General features: G+C 45.2%; 1 protein-coding gene across 2 annotated transcripts in view; it reads left to right on the forward strand.

Annotated features, from left to right (window-relative positions):
* The window catches only part of cds1 (CDP-diacylglycerol synthase (phosphatidate cytidylyltransferase) 1), a 38,596-nt gene that overhangs the window by 7,754 nt on the left and 13,880 nt on the right, over positions 1-16,962 (forward strand). For both annotated transcript variants that reach the window (XM_069682380.1, XM_069682379.1), the window contains exons 2-9: positions 4,070-4,227; positions 8,924-9,020; positions 9,168-9,265; positions 10,286-10,425; positions 12,297-12,355; positions 13,857-13,939; positions 14,300-14,387; positions 15,939-16,007. In XM_069682380.1, coding sequence (XP_069538481.1) covers positions 4,070-4,227; positions 8,924-9,020; positions 9,168-9,265; positions 10,286-10,425; positions 12,297-12,355; positions 13,857-13,939; positions 14,300-14,387; positions 15,939-16,007 — 792 coding nt within the window. The remainder of the gene's footprint in view (positions 1-4,069; positions 4,228-8,923; positions 9,021-9,167; positions 9,266-10,285; positions 10,426-12,296; positions 12,356-13,856; positions 13,940-14,299; positions 14,388-15,938; positions 16,008-16,962) is intronic.

Genomic DNA, 16,962 nt, shown 5'->3' on the forward strand with positions numbered 1-16,962 from the left:
AGCAGATAATGAGCAGAGCAGACCTCTTTAAAGGGAAGGAAAGTCCTGCAGCGACACCAACACGTATCAGTCCGGTTTGGACCCCAGCTGTTTGATGCAAACATTCTAACGTTATCATGCAAACAGCAGCACTTTGGATTACATGCATGTGAACTGTGAGAAGTTAACATGCTAGCAGACAGTAGCATGCCAACGTGCCAGATGTCAGTAATGCTAAACATCAGCGTTTAACCAAACATGCTGATTATTGGCATACTACGTGTACGTGTCCGCAGTGAAGCAACAAGGAGGAGAAGTCTGAGTGAACCAACATCTCTGCTTGAAGTCACAATCAGACTGAGCTCTCCTGGAGCTGCAATCCAGGAAACATTCACAGGTGATCGTGTTACAGTCGTGGTAGTTAATCAACACAGCTTCACGTCAGGCACAGCGCACTCTTAGACGAGGACCTTAATGCTCCCTCTGCAGGTGAAATCATGTGTTATCAGGGCGTCCCTTTGTGTCACAGACTGTTGGTCTCCTGCACGGTGTCCTTTTTGTTTGTCCTGCAGTTCGTATAGAAGGCTGAGCTGTACGAAGCTGAAAGCTGCTGCTGTCGGCGGTGCTTCTTTAGGTCAATGTTCTCTGCTGATTAGCTGCATTTCCTGCAGCCTGAGTGTCTGTGAGTCTTCCCCCTGAGACCGAGCCGAACTGCTGCCTGCCGGTCTGCACCTCACAGGTGTGCTCGTGTCCTGTGCTGAGAATATCACCATGTTTTCCTCTTCAGCAGCAGCTTCTCACTGCTTTTGACCCTTAATCTTAATGAAACTGTGATTACGGATGTGGTTTGCTGCACCTTGTTCACACGTTCAGTGGATGGAGGCTGTTTGCAGCAGCTGTGAGTTTAAAGCAGCGTCGGGTAATCGTTTGCTTTCGATTGACTAATTGATGAATGAACTTCTTGTTTCATCTCTTTAAACCCTGAAAGTCGTGGAGCTGCTCGTCACCCGTCCTCTCCTGTGAGCCCCTCCCCTCTCTCCTCCCGCTCCTCTGCAGAGGAGTCATGAACAGCCGGGAGCAGAGCAGACAGTCACTCCTCCTCTGCTGCCTCTTTGGCTCACAGACATCGTAAACATGGATGTTCTGCAGAAAGTGATTTTGAGGTGCAGCACCTTCAGTAGCTGCGTCCATGTCAGACTTCCTGCTCTGTGTTTCCTGATGATGATTACATGAGTTCACGCCCAGGACTTGTTTGACCTTTGCTTTCACTCCCTCACAGATTTGCAGCTTTGAGCTGTTTGACTCTGAGCGCTTACACAGCGGTTAGCATACTTAACTAAATTAACAAAAGATTAACACAGTTTGACTGTTTGATTAACAAGCTTGCACATGTTTAAACAGATTATGTCATAGTACTCTGCATGTAACACATCTGTGTGTATGCAGTAATGGAAGTTACACATTCTGATATTAGTAGATGCATCAACTTGATTCTGTATTTAAACACTTCTAAGCACTGAAGGTGCTGAACATCATTCCCTGCTATGATTGTGAGTTTGACGGCTGTGATTCATCTGCAGTGTTTCGTTAGACTTGTGAAATGTCCCAATGAAGCCGCTTCTCCTCCGCGTCAAAAGCAGCCAGTTGAGGTGGTTCAGGTATCTGATCAGGAACCTCCTGGGCGCCTCCCTGTGGAGGTTTTCCGGGTACGTCCAACTGGGAGGAGACCACGGGGCAGACCCAGAGCCCGCTGGAGGGTCTATATACCTGGTCCTGGGAGCGCCTCAGGATCCCCTAGGAAGAGCTGGAAAATATTGCTAGGGAGAGGAACGGCGGACTTGCTCAGCCTGCTGCCAGCGCGACCCGACCCGGAGAGAAGAAGAAAATGGATGGACGCATGTTCGTGGATTTTTATGCACCAAAACTAGGTCACGGGCAAACTTATAGTACTTATGTACGCTGGTAACGTTACACACGTTACTAACCCACCATAACATCGTAACAGTGTTTCAACCAATCAAGTTTGTTTCATGCAGACACACGTGTACATGATTGATAGGAATGTTGAAATGCTGAAAGGATGAAGCTGAAATGTGCGTTTACCTGCAGCTCTGTTTGTGAGGATCAGGACACAAATATGTTCCTCCATCTTCTTCAGAGACAGCCGGTCACCTGTGCTGCTTCATGACGATCAGAGTGAACACAGGTGTTAGCATGCTGTTTATGTGTCAGTGTAACAGTATGTAGCTGGTGTTCATTTAATGCCACGATAACTGAACACAAAGTGTTCGTCCTCCAGGCTCGCCGCGTCGCGTTGTAGTTTGTTCTTCCTTTTTCAGTCATGATGTGTCGGTGAAGCTGGCAGACAGGACCCTGTAGCTTTCCACTGTTTCAGCGCTTGGTCATTAAAACCTGAGTAGAAATCTTCAGTTACACCTCTGCTCTCCTGAACTCACACCTCAACTCGAGTGCCCCCCCCCCCCCCCCCCCCCCCCCCCCCGTCTCAGCCTGCTCCCACTTTCAGCTCCTTCCTGCTAATTCCAGCGTCTGACGGAGATCACAGACCTTCTGACTGAATGAAAGGCTCGCTGACCGTATTTAGCAACGAAAGACTAAAACTCACCATGAAAGGAGAGAAATGTCCAGGAGGCATCAGCGAGCCGCTCGAGTGCAGACGGAAACTTAATCTGAGGAGGAATTTCACCCGCTTTTCAGAAGAGCCTCTTTTGGGCAGGAAAAGCTCCTCAGCGGCGGCGTTGTTAGACGAGAGGCCACGACTGGTGTTAACTCAGGAACAGACGTGTTGGGCTTAACTTCTAGCATGTCACTTTGCTTACTTATTAATGATGTCGGCGTGTCTGAGGGCCGTGACCTCGCATACATCGTGCTCCCTCAGTTCTCACTTAGTCATAAATCAGCACCTTGATTGTGCTGAATGCTGCGTTTATAAATGTGGGACATGTTGGCATCACAAAGAACTGTTGTCTGCAGACCTGTGTGCCTCATAGAGCTCATTATAGTCATTTTAGATATTACAGAAGGAGTAAAGTGCTGTAGTTTATTGTTTTCGTGCAGTTTTCGGTCTGCTTGTGCTGGAAACAGGAGCTCAACAAACAAAGTCAGTGTGGAAAACTTTTTGGTAAAAGTTAAAATGCCTCCCGTTACGTAAAGTAAGTAAAGTAAGTAAAGTAAGTAAAAGCATGAAAGTGTCTGTAGAAGAAGTGAAACTATCACAAACCTACAGATGCAATGACAACAGTTCCTATCAGGTGATCTCCTGCTCTGTGTCGTGTTGTGAGCACAGAACAGTGAACATGTGATCATAGCGGCTCCCTGTTTGTTTCCTTCAATCCAGATTAAAGATTCATTAAAGGAGGCAGGCTGGTATCTGGAGGGGAGCCAGGTCGCCTCCAAGGCCCTGCCGAGGTGCCCTTGAGCGAAGCATCTAAAAGCTCAGTTGAGCCATCGCAGTGACGTCTCTCCTTCAGACCTTCTGCTTCTCCTCTTACTCCTGCTCCCGCTCTTTTCCTCATTCTCCTTCTTCTTCTTGCACGTGTCCTTCTCTCTCTTCTTCTCCTTCCTGTCCACCTCCTTCTCCTCTACTTTCTCTTCTTCTTCTCCTTCACCCCCTCCGTCTCCTCCTTGCAGTACCAATAACTGACTGCAGCCTGCTGACACGTTTGGAAGACGTTCGTTGTTTGGGAATACGTCTTTAATTACAAAGAGGAAATTGCCCCCACACAAACACGCACACACCTGAACGTTCACCTGCAGACCTACTTGAATCCCAGCCAAGCTTAGAGGACCCATGCATCAGCTCTGTAGTCTCCTCCTCTCCCAGGTGAGAGGCTGAACTCTGGCCTAATTAAACCTCCGTCTGTTCCTCAGGTTAAACTGGACTCTATTTGACTACCTCAACATTTACTTATATTTGCATCCCAGAAGCGCTCACAGTGATAAGATGCTGCTGCTCATATTCCCCGTGTCTCTGTTATCACCTTGTGTACACAGCTTAGTGGTCTACCTGTGTTTACAGACTGACCGTCACTATCTCACATCAGTACCTGAATGTCTCTGTGTGTCCCTGCAGGAGGCTGATGGTGATGACAGGCTGGGCCTGCAAGGCGACGCAGAGGGAGAATGTGACGCTGACTCCAAAGCAGACACTCCAGATGTTCCTCTTTCCTCCGCAGACACAGACAACACTCCACAATGCCTGAACAAAGCTCTGGAGGGCCTGCCGCCCAGGTACGCACTGCACAGATACACACGAGATGGATGCAGTCTGATGTTTGTTCCTGGAGAGGCCAACACCTCGATATTCTCTGTGGAGCGGCAGAAACAAGCTCCAAGGATCTGTCACATCTTGCATTAAATTAACTTCTCACGAGGCGCACGATGGAAACGAGCCAGTAAAAACAGACTTTCTGTGCTCCACTGTTGGCCAAAGGGTAAAATGTTAGATGCAAACTTTAAGTCCTTAAAGTTTCCTTAAAGTCCTCCTATTAAAAACACACGGTCCACACTGTGCAGGTCAGGTCAGGTCAGGTCAGGTCAGGTCAGGTCAGGTCAGTCTGTTTAAGGTACTGCAGCCATGACGTTGCTGTAACAAGCAGCTTCCCCTCCATCCATCATGAAAGGACCCTGACGGAGTGATTGATCATATTACTTCTATGCATGTAGGTTAACTGGACCAGAAACAGATTGCTACCTGCACACAGTCTCTTATTAATGTGGTGAAGAAAATGCACTTTGTAGTAAATTCTCAGCTAACCAGAGGACTTATATCGTGGGTGAAAGAGCAAGTAATTTTTAATCCAACATAACAGGATGAGTTAGGAATGTTGTGAGGCCTACTTTTACACCTGTCAGCCTGCATTGATCACGTATAAACGAACTCAACGGGGACCTGGTACCAAGTTGTGTTGAGTAAATCGATTTGTAGATTTGAAGATAAACCAGCAGAAGAGGCGTGGGAACAGAAACACAAAATCACACCTACGATAAGTCACTGAACCGTCACTCTTTAAAATCATTATTAAAGTCATTTCTCATGCACCTGAAGTTCTAAAGAAAAGGTGTGCTGACAACCTGTTGTGTCAAGTGTTGTGGTTTTAAGGTGAACAGCATGTGGGCTGGTAGGATCTTATGTAAGGACCTTGATAGATGCTCAGAAACATGTACTGATCTGTCCTTTGTGAGGCGGCGTACTGAACTGTTTTCACAGGGAAGAGAAGCTTTATCTTCCGGAAAACTTGGGGAAACAGGTGTTCAATTTTCTCCAGTTTTCCTACTTGTGTGTAAAAAAGAGAGAAATAAATGTTAAGTCACTTGAAAGGCTTTTTGCACATAAGACTTCTGGAAAAGTAGAGTGAACATTGTTGGTCTGTGTGACAAACGAGTTCATTCCTTCAAACTCTTTTTGTATTTTCATATCTGGAAATATCTTCATTCATTGAGCTGAAGGAGAATTCTGATATTGTTAAAGCCAAGACCTATTTTAATACATTTTTGGGTTTAAATCACTGTCACGAACAAGTTTTACAATGTCTCCAGTCGATGTGTTCAACAGGCTGTAACGGCTGCAACATAATCCTTGATGGGTCAAAGGTCGTCCACTAAAAGTTTCCACTGACAGGCTCAGATTGTTCTTCTAAGTGTGTGACAACATGACAGAAAGGATCCCTACAGAGATAGACCTTTTTGTTACAGAGGAAGATGATTGTTTTAACCACACACAGACGTTACATCGCTCTCTGCACACACACCAGACTCCATTCAAAAAAACACTGATTTAACCTCACAGAGCACAGGAGGTGCTGCTGCCTAAAAACATTTGTTTGTGTTTTTGTTTGTTACAGTTATATGGTGTTGGTTATGAAATACATCTTTAAAACATGAGAGTCACATAATCACACAAATATACTAACTGATCGAGGCAGCAGCAGAGCAGCAGCTCCTGTGTTCTGTGAGCTTAAATCACTGTTTTTCTGAATGGAGTCTGGTGTGTGTGCAGAGAGCGATGTAACGTCTGTCTGTGGTTAAAACAATCATCTTCCTCTGTAACAAAAAGGGCTATCTCTGTAGGGATCCTTTCTGTCATGTTGTCACACACTTAAGCCGTGTTCCCACTGGTCAAAAAACACGCTTGCACTCTGCTTTTTTGCTTAGTGGGGAAGATTACAATACGCCCCCTTTCCGACATGATGCCATGCCCCGTCGGTAACTTCTGCGACTCCTCGTCATCTCAGCTACAAATTCCGCCCGTCTCCGTCCGAGCAGCGCTCGAACATTGTTCCACATTTGTCGGTGCTGAGTTTGATACACAGACTGAATGAGTAACATCAACACTGGTTACTAACCCTGTTTCAAGCGCGTTTGTGACGTCAGACGGTGACACAGCAGAAAAGAGACCGACAGGAGGATACTTCACTGGCAATGGGAAAAGAGACACTCGGCATCTATCAGCGGGTCTTCACGGGTCTGACAAACCTGCGTCAATATGCTGCATTTAGGTGGGAAGGGGGTCTTAGAATAACAATCTGAGCCTGTCAGTGGAAACGTGTTGCAGCCATTACAGCCTGTTTGACTGCTGCAGGATGAACACATCTACTGGAGACACTCACACACTTTTAGCTGTTATTGGTCATTTAGACCCCAAATATGTAGACATATGTAAAAATACTGTAATTTCCCTTTAAATGGCTCAGTCAGAGGGGGAAGGATGGCTGTTCAAGTGCCAGAACCTTAAAATAAACGCAGCAAACTGAAGTCTGGGGAATGCATGACCGTCTGGAGTTTAAACCTTAAAACAAACAGTAATTGAAAGAAGATTTTTGCACAGTAAACAGTCTTTTAGTTTGAAGAGGCTTCGCTCCAGCAGGTCATAGCTGTTAACACCTGTCGGTCTGTGGCACTTTGAGTCAGCAGCGCGTCAAACACAAGTGAACGAGGGGCCGTGTGTGATAGAAGTGGAGGGTGTGACCAATGAGAGACGGCCAGGTCACAGAGCTTAAAGGCTCACGAGGAGGAGGAGGGAAGCTCTAATCCCTGCAGGCTCGAGCATCACCGGGGGCACAGTGCTGCAGAGACCTGAGGATGAACAGACTGCAGAGAGAAAGAGAGAGGGAGGGGGAGGGAAGAGAAAGGAGAAAGGAAAGAAAGAGGAAGAGAAACAGATGGAGCAGTTGTAGCAGAGATGAGGAGGAGGGATGACAGCAGATGGACGGAGTGAGTTAAATGACACAGCAGGGAGGGATGAGTGGATGAAGGTGAAGAGAGGAGGAAGAGTAGTTTTAGAAACGGAGTGATGGAGTGATGGTGGGACAGACTCGGAGAGAGAGAGGCCACAGTGCTGAGTGGAAGCAGCAGCAGCGTTTTTCATGATGCAGCTGTTTCTCTCCTCCATTCACAGCAGCAGCTCCCCGTGCAGCGTTTAGCTCTTTCCTCTCTTTTGTTTGGCTCCGGGCTCGGGCTGCAGGCGGTGCAGCAGTTTGCCTCACAGACACACAGACGTGTTAGAAAAACACCCCAGAGGACGAGGCCCCGTACAACGTTTCCAGCCATGCTAGTGTCCCAGCTCAGGTATCACCGGTAAAAAGATTTGTTGTTGGGATTTGAGGATCAATTAGCACTAAGCCTTTTGGCTGCACCAGCTACACACGGATTACAACATGCTGAACAAAAACAAAGGAAGCAGGCTTCATCTTCCCCATCATCTGCCCTACTCTCGTGTCCTTGTCTCTACTCTAACATCTGCTTCAGTCTCGTGTTAAGTTAAGACCTAGCTTTGCTTCCAATCAAAATGACAACCTCTGACCGACTCTGGCAGCGTGGAAAGTAAGATGGGAATTTCTCTATGTATGTTGATCATCTTTGGTCTGGACTGACAAAGAGCTTGTGGACTGTAGTGAACTCACATGTTTGATGGGCACTGTACAGCAATGACGACGCTTAGCTAGCTAACAAGCCAGGTATTGTGAGCACAGACACAGGTAGCTGCTAATTAGTGCTAACATATCAATGAAATAACAGCATGATGTGTTGAAACAGTGTATCAGACGTGTTGGACGGTCTGTTCGTCCAATAAAGCGCACACACAGATTATCTGTCTGATATTTACATGAACAAATCTCCAAAAGGCTCCAACAGCACAAACACGGCCCAGAGGTTACGTTCAGTGACTGAGTTAGCTGAGGGGGCATCTAGCAGACAGCTAGCAGCTCCCACCTGTCACTCAAAGAGGCCACGCCCCTAATGATGCATCACTGTAAGCCTTAATATAATGTAAACAGGTGAGCTGTATAAAGATTCTCCCCGTACAGTTGTCATGAAGAGAGAAATGAGCTATAGAGACCCAAAGTGTTTTTTGTACCAGGCTGTAAACATGTTTATTTCTGCTGTAAAGTTTAACATGGGGCTCTATGGGGACTGACTCACTGCTGGAGGCAGCCTCAAGTGGACACCAGAGGAACTGCAGCTTTTGACTTCCTGTTTATGTTCATTTCTCGGTCTCAGTTTGTTGTCCCATTTAGCTGAATTTAGCTGAGCTTTGGCCTCGGTGTTTTGTTCACTGAGTAGCTGTGTAGAATTACTCATACTGGCCTTTTACCTGTCAGTTATAAAACCAGAAACTATGACATCACAGCCAATGAAAAAACCTCAGACACAGCCCGGGGGCTTCCTGTCTTCGCTCTTCATGGAGGCAGCTGGTATATAATCACGTCATCCCTATAAATTCAGACGGTCTTCCAAACATCATCTCATTTTTAATTTCACAGCTCTGATGTTGAATTTCACGCCGCTCATGTTTTTAACTGAAAACACAGACATGGAGGCAGTCTCTGGTGTCTCCCTTTCTTTGTGCACAAACTCAAATGAAGCATGAATGAATGAAATATTCTTGTGATATTTGAGGAAATAATTGAGTTTTCTTCCTCCACAGATGGAAGAACTACTGGATACGAGGGGTTCTGTCTTTAGCCATGCTTTCAGGCTTCTTCCTCATCATCTACATGGGACCTGTCACTCTTATATTAGTGGTAGGTGACCAGAATCGATACTGCAGATGATGTACGAGAGCTCGATGCATCTATCCTAATGTCAGCTGATTTTGCTTTTGTTATTTTACTCTCTGATTCTGATTTTAACTTCTGATATTTCTGTTCTGCTCCCGTCACCTCACGCAGGTCATGACTGTCCAAATCAAGTGTTTCCAGGAAATCATCACCATCGGTTACAGAGTTTACCATTCCTATGAACTGCCGTGGTTCAGGACACTCAGCTGGTAAGGAAAAGCGCCTCACAGTAAACAGCAGATATCAAAATCTGTACGTTTAGCGAGAGAGTCAAAGGTCATCGTCTGAATTGGTGCACAAACCCCTCGGGCCATAGATCATTTAGACATTTGGGTACAAGAAGCATATGAATGCAGGTTTCCAGGAGCGGTATTAATAGTTCTCTGTACTAATCCGATGTTATATTAGCAGTTAGGTACCCTGAAGGTGTTAGTTACCGATACCCAGAACTAAGAGTCACCTGTACAGAGTCAGAACTCCTGTTACTTTTGGCAGCGACCAAACTGTGCGTGCATCAGGAAGTATTCGTCAGTCTTCTTGTCCATGTGAACTTTCGCTCTGATTCGGGCGGTTTGTCGGTTTGAAATGATTTAATGTGGAAGAAGTTCAGCTCAGACAACATGTGACAAGATGTTTTGCTTCTTCAGGGGAATTAAGAAAAACACGTTTATAGTTCTCAAATTAAAGATGTTGGTGCATCTGGGTGCAGTAATGGGTCTGTGTTCATGCTGAGCTGTTTAAACAGTGTCATACTGCAGCCTTGAAGTCTTTAGAGGTAGCACTGAGTGATTTCTCCTGGCAGCCACGAGCCTTTAAACTGCAGGTAGGAAGCTCTGAACATGCAACACACACCTTCCACCTCTGTGCCCGAGTGTGCTCCTGTTTCTGCTCCACTGTTCTTATTAAAAGGTCACCTTTACCTGCACACACACACACACACACACACACACACACACACACACACACACATCGGCGCTCAGAGCAGACAGGAGCAAAGATCACTGCCATGTTGGAAGCAAATGAAGCTAATTGAAACTTGCCCCTTTCACCAAGGCCACCGGTCGTAACAACTCCACACACACGCACGCACGCACGCACGCACGCACACACACACACACACAGCAGATCAGAGGTCTGAGAGCCAGTAAAGGTTTAGGTGCACAGAAACAGACACTGAAACACACTGGGGGGAGAAGAACAGTAAAATGAATTCCCTCTTATTGTCTCAGGTACTTCCTGATTTGCGTCAACTACTTCTTCTACGGTGAAACTGTGGCGGATTACTTCGGGGCTCTGGTGCAGAGGGAGGAGCCTCTGCAGTTCCTGGCTCGTTATCACCGCTTCATCTCCTTTGCTCTGTACCTGGCAGGTGAGTCTCACCTTTAAGACAATTATAACGCCGTATCTCAAAACAAACACGACCTTTGAACCCATTGCTTCCACTCACGCTTTATTTACAGGAGGATAACGTGTTAGACGCAGCATGTGAACAGTAGAGTAACATTTATGCGGAGGAAATGATATAAAACGTTTCTGCTTTGTCTTTCAAGCCTTCATGAACTTACCGGACGGTTTATTGCTCAGGTTCACTGCAGCCGGATGTTCACTAAAACACTGAGCTGATGAGAGACTCAGGATGATTCAGTAAAGGATTGCACAGCTTTTGTGCCCACTAAACCTGTGCAAAGAGACAGAAAGACTCAAAGGGTTAAATGCACCCCAAACTGTGCTGCAGTGCAAACAGCGCCTCTGTGCTCCGGTGCTGTTTGATTTATTAAATGAGCTCATTTAAATCATGCAGAGCGCTGCTGCGTGCAGCAGGGAGTGGAGGTGCAGACGGCTCCTCTCCACAATCAGACGGATCTGCGACACTTCATGGGCGTGTTGGTGCTCGAATATCATCAGTGCGATCTGCTTTGTGAATCGGACCCTGAGCAGATTTATGGAGCCATCAGCGACTGCAATTCTTTCTTAGTGAATTTGCGTGTCAGTGTACTGATAATTGACATATATTATGTGTAATGTAAATTATGTGTTGCCCAACAATTAGCTTTACTTGCTCATACAGGTTTTTTTTTCTGTTTACAGAGGATTAAAAGCTGCTACGGCAGTGTTTTAAATGTAATGAAATCTTTTTCTCTCAGCACCCGCTCGGTTCTGTTCATGCCTGTTCAGAATAAAAGTCACCTTGCAAAGTTATAAAAAGTTATTTCAGATGGTCTCACATATTCCCGGAGGAATCACACCAACGTTCTGCACACAAAATTAAATTGAGTGCTTCAAATATTCGTGCAAGTTTGAAATGCAGCTCGCTGGTTTGAGCATTTGAGTATTTTTCTGCTGTCAGACGTCAGACGTCCTGCTCTGCACATGTTTAGGTCACAAGTCTGCTCTTTGTGTCTTTCAGTCGTGCGTCTTATCTGATTCAGGATTTTATCTCCCTAGTCGCTAAGAGATGTTAAAGATATCTGACAGATTAAAAAAAAAAAAAGATTTTCAAAACTTTTTCAAACTGAGAAAGAAACGACAAAACAAGCACAAATTCAGATCTGTCATGTGAAATAAATGAGCCCTTTGCTTATCATCAAAAAAAATATATTTAAGTTTTTCGGGCCTTTAAGCGAGAATAAAAATACAACAACAAAAACGTTTCATCTTTTAGATATGTATCTATCGAAACAGGAGTTTGAATAGAAAGCTTGTGTTTGCTGAGGATGTGACATAGACCTCTGAGTGAACATCATGTTGATTTAAAGCCACTGATGGTTTGATCATCTCATCAGCAGCTTCGTGATTCGTGACATGAAGTCATTCTGAGAAGGATGAATGGTGTGTCTGTCTCCTGATCTCTCAGTGGTTAGTCTCTAGCAGAAATGTCCTTCTGAGTGTTGCTGACTTAGTCGTCTCTCAGTCGACCCAGCCGGCCGTCAGCTGCGGTTTGAGGCCCGGAGGATGTCCTGAACCAGACAGCATCTTCATCACTCTGTGGCAGTAACGGCTCCCCGAGGGCCTCGCAGGTTTCTGTGGACAAACCTGACACAGAAGCATCCTCTCGTCAGCCTCCTCGCTCAGATCTGCGTGTCTGATTTAAAGCCTGAATCTGCCTCTACATGTTATTTTGACTGTTCACACACAGTTTACAGTTATTAATTTGTTATATGTGATGCATATTTTTTTAATGTACTGTGTTTTCTTTATCAGAGAGTGAAAACTGACAGCATGTTGTCTACTCTTTCACAGGTTTCTGCATGTTTGTGCTGAGTTTAGTGAAGAAACATTACCGCCTGCAGTTTTATATGGTGTGTATCAGCAGAATAACCTCCTCCTCCTCCTCCTCCTCCTCCTCCTCCTCCTCCTCCTGCTGCTGCTCATTAACCTCTCATCATCCCCTCCACTGCTCCTCACCTCCTGCTATGTCCCTCTGAAACCTCTCTTGCGCTCTGATGTTGCCACTGTAGAAGTCTTTATCTTTTGTCTTTCAGTGTTTATCACAGGTTAGCTGTAGAGTTTGATTGACAGATTAATCCTTCTGCAGCGGCTTCAGTTTCATTTCACTCTTCAAGCATCTGTTCTGCTTTTTCTTCCATCTTGTGGCAACACATTTTATTTGCCCAAACTAACTTTAGTAAGAACTTCATTAGTGTTTGTTACAGCTGCTCATTTCTGATTACTCTGCATGCTTTCACTGGCTGCATAAATCTGTCAGCAAAATAACTTAAAATTCAAATTCAAACAGCTTTAAAGTGTCACGACAGCAGCCATTTTTATTTTCTTCACCTTTTTAGTAACTTTATTATAAACCCAAAAGTTCAAACGGGGACCAACAGCGCGTCTTGACCCGGACTCTGCACACGTGCAGGTTCCATCTTTAAGGTCGGATTCTTGATGTGGATTTTATCGGAGCATCGAGCAGCGAAAGAGGAGACAAACTTTCTGTCCTTTTCTCTGATATGTGTGAGGAGCATTATCAGTCGAGTCTTCAGATGCACAAACTTTATTCCTATAAAATCAGAAGATCATAAAAATAATATTATGGTAAGAATAAACTAAAGTGGAGTATACATTAGCATAAACACGAACACAGAATAAAGTATAAGCTCATCTAAATAAAGATTCAGAAGAGTGAAAAAGATGTCATGTTCATTCTTTATATTCTGAAATTAACGTTTTTATAATTTAATCTACATCAGAAAAAAAAGATGATACACATGTAATCCTTCGAATGATAAAACCCTTAAATATACAGTAACCTGGAGTCAACCCATGACGTTTGAAATAACCGAGAGCCTAAAATGCAAAATGTAAATGACCATATTTGTTGAGTGCCCTTTTAAAAACACGAGAGGTAGATGCAGCAGAGACTGAAACCTGCACAGCAGGCGGCTGCAGGTTAAAACGAGTCCGTGAACCTGGTGAGTAAAAACGTGTCTGACATGTTTGTGATCTAGACGAGCTGTTAGTCTGGTTAGTAGTCGTATGTACTAGCTTAAATACTTTATTATGCTGCAGCGTTTTTCAAGTTATTTTCTTGCATGCATCCTCATAAAATTCCTTTTGAATATTTCCACTAAATTCCCCAAATGTTTGACAAAGCTTTTCCTCCTGCTGCCTCTCTCTCTCTCTCTTCCTCTTAATGTGCGACATGTTGATCATCTCACTCTGCAGTGTGGCTTCGTCAGTGTTTTCACCTCATCTGTCTGTTTGATTCACTATTTCTGACGCCAGCCAACTTTCTGAGCAGCCGGGCCACATTCCAGTGCAGTGACGCTGTGGTGTTTGTGTTTGTGTTTGCCATTCCAGTTTGCTTGGACCCATGTGACCCTGTTGATTGTGGTAACTCAGTCCCACCTTGTCATTCAGAACCTGTTTGAAGGGATGATCTGGTAAGCAGGACACAGACAGACAGAGCAAACCTGCCATGTTGTCTCTGAGTATCTCTGCACACGTGTCGTCTTCTCACTGTTTGGTGCTCCTCATGCAGGCTCTTAAAGTTTGTGTGATGATCATTTTAAAATGAATAAATGAAGCATGTCTATTTTAATAAACTGCCCTGACAGAAAACACTTTTAGAGAACAAGTGGTTAAATGGATTCATAAAAATTCCTCCTCATTTTTGCAACATTAGAATAACCACACAGGTTACACCTCCCCGCTACAGCGTCACATAACACTTCATCGTAGAGCAGACACACTCTGTCCGTTCCCCCACCGCCTCTTAATCTTTTTGAAACGTGTTTTTCCAGGTTCATTGTCCCGATCTCCATCGTGATCTGCAACGACATCATGGCCTATCTGTTTGGCTTCTTCTTCGGGAGGACTCCACTGATCAAGGTGAGTTAAGCTTTGTGTGTGGATGTCTCTGACACGGCGGAGAGGTTGATATATTTATCGTAGCTTGACCAAGTAGAACTGACACGTCCAGCAGCATGACGTCACCTCCTCAGACTCCCCTCTCACTTATTCACTGAGTTACCCTGACACAGTGTGAGAGGCATTCAGCAGTTTCCTGCTCCTCTCTGACCTTCGCTTCTTTGGAACGACAGCTTCACTGATACTCAGAAGGCTCAGGTCAGTGTAGTTCAGACTAACACCAGATGATGGTCCATCGTGACAGACGTTCTTTCTGAAACTCCTCCAAACAGCCGAAACAGGATCCAGCTAGTTCTGAACAAAGATCATCGCAGATGTAACAATCCAGGATTGATGTCTTTTATGTCTGTAAAATTTACTGCATACATTTGAATATAGATTTTTTTCACTTACATTAGGGACGTAGTGACATATAATGTGAATAGCATTGGTCCAAGAATAGAGCCATGTGGGACTCCTACAGGACTGTCGAGTATGATCAGATGGAGATCTGAGTAGACCTGATGCTTCCTGGACGACCTCCCTGTGGACTTGATCTGGATATTTCAAAGTGAGACTAGATCTCGGGGTAAACCCAGAACACACGATTAGGATTATACATTGTGAGCTGTGCCTCAGTTCAGGGAATGCATCGTCGGAAGGACGCGGCCTACGGAGGATGCATCATTCGTAGCCTGTGTAGACGCTGTGGAGGATCCTGTTTGTGTCACCAGCTGTTCCTGCCTTTACCCTTGTGTCAGCAAATGTGGCTCCAGTCATTTAAGCAACAGGTAGCTAGCGGGCTAACTAGCTATCATAACAAACGTCACGTAACTGAACCTATTATATTAAAGATGATTTGTTTCAAGGCTCCTTTTGTTTTTTAACGTGTGTGTCTCAGCTGAGTTACAATCAAAAACATTTAAAGTGTATTCCTCGTCCGCTTGAGAGTCCACCATGTCATTTGAATTGGCACGCAATGAATCTCGGGATACGTTGGGCCGCGAAGGATGCCCCCGATGGATCCTTCGTGGCCCGGGAAAAGGAGGACGCATTTGTCGGCCCGATCTGAAGGAACCTCTCAATTGGGACACAGCTTACATCCTACATGTCCTTCACCTCTTGATCTCCCCAAAGGAGGAGCTAACAGACACGAGATGTCACTCCACTAAGTCACACAGGTGTCAGAAAAGTAATCGCTGGATTAAACCCTCATACCCGATCATCCTGTGTTATCGCTGCCATTCTGAAACAAGTTGTCTGGTCTCTGTTCAGATGAGACCAACCTGCTCAAAAGCAGCTCTGCAGGTTGTAACGCGTGTAGGCGTGTAAAAGTTCAACTTTGAGCATGAAAGAGAATGTTTGTGTGTTTCTGCTGCTGTACGTATTTCCACACAAGAGCTCTTCAGTAACTCTGAGCTGAGGACATTTGGAAGAAGAGAGGTTATTTAAATCACATGTAGTCTGTGGTGAGGCTGATGTCATGTTGATGTGAAAGAGGGTCTTTGTTTCTGTCTCTCACCCCCCCTGCAGCTCTCCCCCAAGAAGACTTGGGAGGGCTTCATCGGAGGCTTCTTCGCCACTGTGGTCGTTGGCTTCTTCGTGAGTACACTTCATCTGTTTTAAGCCTCTCACATGGTCCGTCTTCCTCTGCCCTCTGCTTCAGAACACCAGAGCCAGTTGTTTTTGTGATGCAGCAGCTTGCAGGAACAGATTCATCTCAGCAGACACATTTGTGCAGCCAAATGAGACTTTTACATGATCTGCTTAAATCTTTAGCTCGACAACAAACAGCTATTGTCAACATTCATGATTTGCTTTTAATGTGATTTAATCACAAGCCAGCGAAGAAGGAGAATCAGTCACGACTCAGTCTTTGAAGTTCAGTCGCCTGCAGCTGCTGGAAATTCCAACATTTGCTCTGATTTCTGAAGGCTGCACAGCAGCATCTTCTTTATCTCAAAGCTCCGGTGATTTCAGGTCAAACTAATTCGATCCACACAGATATGAATTTTTTATTCACTGAAACGATTAAGATTTTGGAGCTTAAAAATTAAACATAGATTAAGATTAGAGATGTTGTGTTGTTGCACGGTGGTGCAGTGGTTAGCGCTGTCGAGTCACAGCTAGAAGGTTCATGGTTCGAGTCCCGGCGCAGACGTAGTGGGCCTTTCTGTGTGGAGTCTGCGTGTTCTCCCCGTGCATGCGTGGGTTCCCTCCGGGTACTCCGGCTTCCTCCCACAGTCCAAAGACATGCTCGTTAGGTTCACTGGTGACTCTGACTGTAGGTGTGAGAGTGAAAGGTTGTCTGTCTCTGTGTCAGCCCTGTGATTGACAGGTGACCTGTCCAGGTGTAACCCCGCCTCTCGCCCAGTGACGGCTAGGATAGGCTGACACACAACACAACTTTATTATCCTTTGGAAACAGACACCCAGCAGGCGTTGGCCCTTTTATTCAGCGATCCTGTTTAAGTCTAAAATAAAAACTGCTACCGACTTCTTTCTGCAGAGGAACGCTGAGACTTTGAGCTTTTGCATCCTCCTGTTGTACCTTTGT

Source organism: Semicossyphus pulcher, unplaced genomic scaffold (genome assembly GCF_022749685.1).
Source record: "Semicossyphus pulcher isolate SPU_LCO1_2020_fin unplaced genomic scaffold, fSemPul1.0.p SCAF_6, whole genome shotgun sequence".
NCBI lineage: Eukaryota > Metazoa > Chordata > Actinopteri > Labriformes > Labridae > Semicossyphus > Semicossyphus pulcher.